At 39.2% G+C, this 8,842-nt stretch overlaps 1 protein-coding gene across 1 annotated transcript; it reads left to right on the top strand.

Annotated features, from left to right (window-relative positions):
* The first annotated feature begins 3,481 nt into the window (after positions 1-3,481).
* rx3 (retinal homeobox gene 3) lies at positions 3,482-6,867 on the top strand. The gene is made up of 3 exons (XM_060936603.1): positions 3,482-3,584; positions 5,384-5,622; positions 6,201-6,867. Exons 1-3 carry the CDS (start codon positions 3,482-3,484, stop codon positions 6,597-6,599), a joined length of 741 nt encoding a protein of 246 aa, XP_060792586.1. The 3' UTR covers positions 6,600-6,867.
* Positions 6,868-8,842: the final 1,975 nt, after the last annotated feature.

Raw genomic sequence — 8,842 nt, 5'->3', positions numbered from 1 at the left:
TGAGGTCTGTTTTCTTGAAAATAATCAAAGTTATATCAGTGTTTTGGTTTCTTTTTTATTGTAATTACACACGAAATAAACTGGAAGCTACTGTTCTATATTCACTGTATAAAAAGAAGAGTTTGGTTGTGTTTCTGTTTCTGTTTATATCGATCTGCGTTATAAAAGAGGATTAGTGTGCTCTGTTTCTCTGAAGCTTATATGATGTATGTTATACTGCATTATGATATATGAATAAGAATTATTGCATTTCACTGCATGTCGTACTCTGATTGTGTACGTGACAAATAAAATATGAATTTGATTTATTCATCATAATGAAAACATCTTGTAATAAATAAAAAGAAAGACATAAAATGTGTATGTTCAGAGAAGAGACACTATTATGGAGTTATATATGACCACATTAAAAAAAAAGTGTTATTGCCTGAAACGGTACACATCAACTCAAACACACACACAAACGTGAGTTCATGTGAATAATATGTGATTAAATAACACCATACACTCACAGGCCACTTTAAGAGGAACGTGTTGTTGGTTCTAAGCTCCCTGTTCTTGGCTGCAGGAGTGGAACCCAGTGTGTTCTTCTGTCTGCTGTTGCATGCCGAGATGCTTTTCTGCTCACCACGGTTGTAAAGAGTGATTATATGAGTTACTATATCCTTCCTGGGGGAAAAAAAGAAGAAGCTCGAACCAATCTGGAAGAGGAGAGAAGAGAGTCTTTACAGAGGTGTAGCCTGATGTAAGGTTATTGATATTTTTAAAAATAATTATATCTTGAAACCACTTTTTTTTAGTTGAGTTTATACTCATGCATTTTTTTTTAATTCCGTGCATAAAGCGGCTAGAGATGATGAGATGAGATGTATTCTTTTAAAATTTATGTATGGCAGGACAGAAAAAAAAGTTACTCTACAGAAGTTCTAATAAATCGTCTGGAGGAATGTTCCAACTCTAGACCATTTATTAGGAGTTCTTTAGGCTAAAAGTGCATTTGCTCCCTATAACCTCATAACTATAGGAACAAGTAAACTCAGAGATGTTGGTGAAGACAGACTGGGTTGGAGAAGAAGAAGTAGATGATGATGATGATGATGATGTCCCTCAGGAAGGACTGGGAGTCTCAGGAGGATCAGTGTCAAAAAAAAAAAAGTCACTGTCTCAAATCCTCCACTTTTCCTTCCATCACTGTGTGTGTGTTTCCTTTTCACTGAGAGTAAACACTGGGAATTAAGCTGAAGGAGTCTAATGGACCATTCTGAGCTGGAATAAAGAAACCCACACCATCAGAATAAAGCGGTTTTGTCCTGAGAACAGCGTTAATCCGCTTTAATCCGCGCGCTGCGGCTCTGCGCTTCCGTTCCGCCATAATTCCGCGTTTCCGCTCCTCAGGAGGAAGTTTCAGCTCTTCCGGTGAACTGCACCAGAATCACAGGTTACAGGAGAGAAACTAAACCCGTCATTAGGAGCCCGAGGGGGGATTAGTGGCTTTCACTTTCCTAATTAACACCTTCATTAAGCACACACACACACACACACACACACACACACACACACACCAGGAAGTCCATCCTCTGTGTGTGTGTGTGTGTGTGTCCGAAATGAAGTGTAATCGATTATAAACTCCAGTCGGTGCATCACTGATATATAGTTTAAATATATCGTTTGTAACATCCAGATTATGAAAATATGATAATGAAGATATAATAAAATAAATATCACTTATAAAGAAGTAAACAGTTTGTCTACATACAGGAAAATCATGAAAGGATAATTCTACCTGAATTTAAAAAAATAATAAATCAGTATTCAGGTCTAAAATATTTAAAATTGATGACCAAAATGAACGAAATATTTAAATGTTGTTCGGATTACAGTAATAGATTAATGATGACGTCACGCTGTTCATGGCCGTTGCAGATTTCAAAGGTGGAAAAATTTATTGCAATTTTTTTAAACCTTACAAAGCTAAAGAGCTCTTTTTAGAGTGATGTTTCTTCGTAAATAAATAAAGAGGGTGTTAATGTTAGTGTACAGAGTGAGAGAATTCAGGAGAGAAATTCATGTATAAGTAAATATTAAATAAGTGAGTGATCTGAAGGTGATTTATATTTCTGCCTGAATATGGAATCTGTGCATGAAAGGGTTAATAAATAAGAAGAGCATTAGACCTGTAGGCTGTTTTTCACTAAAACCAAACCCTTTAAACTTTTAAACTAAAATTATTCCCATTTAACATCTCAGTCCTTCATGTCATGAGCCTCTTTATTTAAACTGCTGTGTTGTTAATTTCAGTAAAAACTCCTCCAGCTGCACCAGATGTTATTACCCACATCACAAATATTCTCATTATATACAAATACAATTAGTTATGAATGTATGACATGTAAAGTTGTTATATTAAAATTAGTTCTGAAATACAATTTAAAGATGTTATAAATGTGTGCTCGAGGAAAAAAATCACACAACTGCACCAGAAACACGTCATGGTGTAAATATTGGTTTTATAGGAATAAGATTAGACAGTAAAGCTGAAATGAAAAGTTATAATTATATTCACAATCAGTACAGCCTCAACAGCCTGGTTAATTATCAGCACACAGGAGGGGAAGGTGTCTTTATTAATTAGAATTTAATCAGGAAAAGAAGAGAGTCGATGTGAAGTACATCATCTCTGGGTCTGAACCAAACCGAACCAGTGCTTTGGGTTAAAATAGCTAAAGAGTTTAAATCACATTTTTTAATAGATAATAATAATAATAATAATAATAATAATAATAATAATAATAATAATAAAAACAGCAACAACAACAATACTCATTAATAATTATATAACATACATGAGTATATTATTATTATTGTTGTTGTTGTTGTATGTAGCTTAATGTTTATTTCTGGAATAGAAGAGAATATCTCTCAGCAGAGTTGAAAGTGTGCTGTAGGAGTTCGTCATTAATAATGTAGGAATTTATTTGAGTAATTTCGGGAAACTCATGCACGAGTTTTGTCTTCTTCAGACAGTAAAATGATGAAATATGCTCTGGCTGAGAAAACTGGAGGTAAACTAGGCCTTGATGATTTGATTAGGTTGGGGGGGGGGGGGGTGATGGGAGGGGCTGGGGTAAAAACAGAAGCCCCTGCTCCACCCTGTGACGTGTCTGGAGGTGATGGACGGGGGAGGGAGAGGGGGATCCTGCTGAGGAGGTCGGATATAAAACCCCAGGAGAGAAGTGAGAAAGGAGAAACACCTGACCCTGGAGTTCCTGCATGGAGCAGCTCTCAGCTCTCCAATCTCAGGATCAGACCCAGTTCACACCCCCTTTCCTGACTGTCCAACTTTCAGCACATCACTTTTTCACTCAGACTTCCATCTTTGATAGGTTGGACAAAAGAAAACGCTTTTTTGTTTATTTTAATTTTTGTTTTGTTTACTTCCGGGATGTTAAAAAATTCAATGAGGCTTCTGGGCTCTGAAATGATGGAGGAGAGACTTTCAGGAAACCAGAGCAGAGTTCACAGCATCGAGGCCATTTTAGGCTTCAGGGAGGAGCAGAGCAGAGTGAAGAAGCACAGGATGGACAGTAAGTGTGTGTGTGTGTGTGTGTGTGTGTGCAGTCAAGAGCCAAGATTCTTAAAAATGCACTCAAATACAGAGTAAGGAAATTGTTGAAAGCCAGTAGTTCTGTTAGTGCGCTCCGTGTCCAGTGATTTTATTAATTTATCATTTTAACTCTTTTGTGTTCTTTTCGCCACTTAATATTCATGAAAAATATACTACTACTAAATAATAATAATAATAATAATAATAATAATAATAATAATAATAACTGAAGGGACCAGCCTTAATATTTGAGTAACAGTAAAGACAGTAAAAGTTCAGGAATGTCTGAAGATGCTCTAGTGTGTGTGGGTGGTGGTGGTGGTGGGGGGGGACGTGACGGAGTTAATTCAGTTTCAATTTGTTTTCTTTGATTGAGGTTTTGTTCTTTTCTCGGGTCAGAATGACTCAGGAGCTTTACCAAATGCACCAAAAAGAAATTTGCTGTAAAGCACATCCGGTTTGTTAGTTGGGGGGAATTTTTTAACCTGAACAGAATACTTTATTATCTCATCTCATCTCATTATCTGTAGCCGCTTTATCCTGTTCTACAGGGTCGCAGGCAAGCTGGATCCTATCCCAGCTGACTACGGGCGAAAGGCGGGGTACACCCTGGACAAGTCGCCAGGTCATCACAGGGCTGACACATAGACACAGACAACCATTCACACTCACATTCACACCTACGCTCAATTTAGAGTCACCAGATAACCTAACCTGCATGTCTTTGGACTGTGGGGGAAACCGGAGCACCCGGAGGAAACCCACGCGGACACGGGGAGAACATGCAAACTCCACACAGAAAGGCCCTCGCCGGCCCCGGGGCTCGAACCCAGGACCTTCTTGCTGTGAGGCGACAGCGTTAATCACTACACCACCGTGCCGCCGATCAGATAAGAAGAGCCGTTAATTGTAAATAAATATAAAAATTTTGGACTTTTATATTTATTTCAACACCATGTGAGTTTAGTGCAGTAAAATGTGAACTTAAAAATGAGTAAAAGTGACACAGATCCACAAAAACACAATTATCAGTCCGGTGATTAAAATGATCCTGAAATGAAAGTTGTTGATTAATACACCCACGAGTCATATTATATAGGCTACATAATCCTCACAGACTACACACACACACACACACACACACACACACACACACATATATATACAAAAAAATGATTTAAGTTGAGAAATATTTCACGGAAAAAAGTACTAATTAATTAATTGGTTAATTAAATGATAATTGACAGGAAGTGACGTGCTGAATGTTCATATATTACATCACATTCAGTGCAGAACTGAAATCAGTAACTGATTTAAAAAATGTGTGAGTAATTCACAGCTCTACAGAGAGCCGAAAGGGGCATGGGTTAAAAAAAAAAAAAAAAAAAAAATAAAAAAAAATATATATATATATATATATATATATTTTTTTTTTTTTTGGTAAAGTTTCTCGTGCACACCGGAAACGTTCATGTATCTCGTGCGCACGTGTATCTCGGTTCTCTGATTTATGAAATGTTTTCGTACAGTCCGGGTTCTCGCGTGTCTCCCTCTGCCTGTCTCCTCACCTGAGCTCCATCATATTCATGGACTTCAGGTTTCTCATCTAGTTCCTCTGGTACTGTTCTATCCATTAGTAATATTTTAAGAGGATGATGTTCACCTACATGATGATGACCACTGCACATTATTATTATTATTATTATTATTATTATTATTATTATTAATTACCGCCTGGTATGGCACGAGCCTGATTCTAATCTGTCTGCGTGCTCCCAGGTGTACGATGTGACGTCAGATCCAGCGCCCCGGTGAGTCCCGAGTTACCGGAAGTTACCGGTGACGGGAAGCTGTTGGACGAAGAGCGCGCGAAGAAGAAGCACAGGCGGAACCGGACCACATTCACCACGTTCCAGCTGCACGAGCTCGAGAGAGCTTTCGAGAAGTCGCGCTACCCGGACGCGTGCAGCCGAGAGGAGCTCGCGCTCAAGGTCAACCTGCCGGAAGTGCGCGTTCAGGTGAGACAGAAGATCAGTGGATGGATGAAAGAAAGAGGCAAGGAAGAGATAGATAGATAGATAGATAGATAGATAGATAGATAGATAGATAGATAGATAGAGTGGTGCTTGAAAGTTTGTGAACCCTTTAGAATTTTCTATATTTCTGCATAAATATGACCTAAAACATCATCAGATTTTCACACAAGTCCTAAAAGTAGATAAAGAGAACCCAGTTAAACAAATGAGACAAAAAATATTATACTTGGTCATTTATTTATTGAGGAAAATGATCCAATATTACATCTTTGTGAGTGGCAAAAGTATGTGAACCTCTAGGATTAGCAGTTAATTTGAAGGTGAAATTAGAGTCAGGTGTTTTCAATCAATGGGATGACAATCAGGTGTGAGTGGGCACCCTGTTTTATTTAAAGAACAGGGATCTATCAAAGTCTGACCTTCACAACACATGTTTGTGGAAGTGTATCATAGCACGAACCCCAGTATTAGTGCTGTGGATGGATGGAGTTTTGTTATTTATTGTTACTCCGGAGACGTGTGGTACCCGGTCGGTGTTGAATCTGGTGTATTCCTCGCAGGTGTGGTTCCAGAACCGTCGTGCTAAATGGCGTCGTCAGGAGAAGTTGGAGTTGAGCTCCATCAGCCCCATCAATCTGCAGGACTCGTCCGTACTCTCCTTCCCCAGATCTCCTGCTCTCGAACCCTGGATGGCACCACCATGTATCTCCTCCTCCACCTCTCCACTGCAGTCCTATCCGTCCAGTTACGCTCCTCCATCTTTTCTCGGAACACCCACAGTCAGTCATGCTCTGCCCCCAATCGGAGTTCCTCATCATCATCCTCCTCCTCTTCCCTTCCACTGCTCAGGCTTCATGGACACACTGTCTCTGGAGGATGCCGACCCTCGCAACTCCAGCATCGCCTCACTCAGGATGAAGGCCAAGGAGCACATTCAGGCCATTGGGAAGACCTGGTAGAATCCGCAGATCCCTGTGTGTGGGGGAAAATGGACCGGTCCAGGGAAAACAAATCAGTTCTGTACGTTGTGTGAGAGAGGAAAAAGTCGTGAAAAATACACATCTGAAACCTGTCTCAAGGTCTGAGTGTCTGTGAAGAAGCCCAGGAGTGGGAGAGGAGAGACTTTAAAGCCACAGAACAGTTGTGTTTTAGTGATGTATTTCTGGGTCACAACAGAGACACCAAACAAGCTATAAATCCATAATTAAAAATTAATTTGTAAACATATTATACCTTTTATACTGTAAAAATATTAATGGATAACATTGTCATTCATTTATTTTCTAAACCGCCTATCCATTATGGGAAAGCTGGAACCAATCCCAGCTGACAGCGGGTGAGAGGCGGGGTGAATTGAATTGAACTTTATTAATCCTCAAGGGGGAAATTCTTTTGCTACCTGGCAACCACACACAACATACATCAGTAGGACAATTGACACTTAAGACAGGGCACAGTACAACATACACTACAACAACAAATAAATAAGTATGCACAAGAACAGACACTGAAAGGACACAATAACAGCAGCAATGATAGTCAGCAGCTCTTGTTAAAAAGTCTGATTGCGGTAGGAACAAAGGACCTCCTAAACCTCTCTGTAGAGCATCTCGGTAGAAGGAGCCTTTGGCTCCTACCACTTTTAGTGAACATGCTGTACAAGGGGTGGTCATCCCTTGACATCACACTCCTCATCTTCATCATCACCCTCTGTTCTAGGATTTCCTCCACAGAACTTGGGCATGAACCAATGATGGAACCTGCTTTCCTTATCAGTTTGTTAAACCTGTTCCTGTCCTCAACTGTTAGGCTACCACCCCAACACACAACAGCATAAAAAGAACACTTGCCATAATCCTATGGTAAAACATGTTTAAAATAGGCCTGTCCAGGATGGGTCACCAGTCCATCACAGGGCTACACTCTCTCTCTCTCTCTTTTCTGGGCAATTTAGAGCAGCCAGTTGTCCTAATCCACATGTCTTTGGATTGTGGGAGGAAACTGAAGCACCTGAAGGAAACCCACACAGGCATGAGGAGAACATGCAGGACATGCAATACTCCACACAGAAAGACAAGTCAGTCATGGGGCTTGAACCCAGAACCTTCTAGCTGTGAGGTGACAGTGATAACCACTAGACCACGGTGCCAGCCCTAATATTAATATTAACATAATAATAATTGGCATATTATTATTATATATTTGTAATAATACATTAAATACCCAGCCACTGGAGTTGCACAAGCCAGTGTAATCTTAGCACTGGTCCCAAGCCCAGATAGACTGGGGAAGGTTGCATCAGGAAGGGCATCCGGTGTAAAACCTACACCAAATCAAATAGGCAGATCATAAAATGGGAAGGATGAGCCGCTGTGGCGACCCCTAACAGGAGCAGCCAAAAGAAGAGGAGGAAGAAGATGATTTGTAAGAATACATTAACTAAAAAGCATTAAGCAAAAATAAGAGCCAATATAAGCTCACAATTCACACAACACAGCTTCAATGAAAAGCAATTTGGGTTCTAAAGAACACTTCGAGCCCAAATTGGCCATTTAAGGTTCTACACTCTCAGAAAATAAAGTACATTATTGTACCTCTAGGCGTACAGCGGCTTATCACTGAAGCAGTTCTTCCTAAGGTAGTTATCTGTACCCTTTATATACTGCTTGGGAACATATATGTACTTTTTTGGCCCTTAAAAGGTGCACATAGTTACCTTGAGGTCCAATAATGAGCCCTCAGGGGTACATTAGTGTAGCTTGTACCTTGGGGAACAGAAATGGACTCCGACTGTACCCCATTTCTCACAGTGTATATGGAGCCCTAAAACAATGAGAGAATGACGTTTATCCATCAGAAACATTTTTTGAAGCTAAAAGTCCTTAAAATATACAATAAACCCTTAAAAAAACCCAAAAAGTATTTTTTTCCTAAGAGTGAGGGTTAAAATGTTAATGTTCTTTGAGGGATTTTTAAAACAGTGTTCTTGACTTTAAAGAACTAAAAGCGTTGGTTAAATATTTGGACACATTTTATGCCTCATACCTCTTCTTATGACTTGTTTTTTTTTAATTTGTGAAAATGAATACAAAAATAAAAAAGAAAATCAATTTACTTAAATACTTCAAGTACAGTAATACAATATATAAAATATGAAATGTAAAAAAGCAATAAATTTTAAAACGGAAAGAAACATGTAAGC

The sequence above is a fragment of the Neoarius graeffei genome, chromosome 12 (genome assembly GCF_027579695.1).
Source record: "Neoarius graeffei isolate fNeoGra1 chromosome 12, fNeoGra1.pri, whole genome shotgun sequence".
NCBI lineage: Eukaryota > Metazoa > Chordata > Actinopteri > Siluriformes > Ariidae > Neoarius > Neoarius graeffei.
Note: the sequence above shows the minus strand (reverse complement) of the source record. Positions and strands in the feature narration are given on the sequence as shown.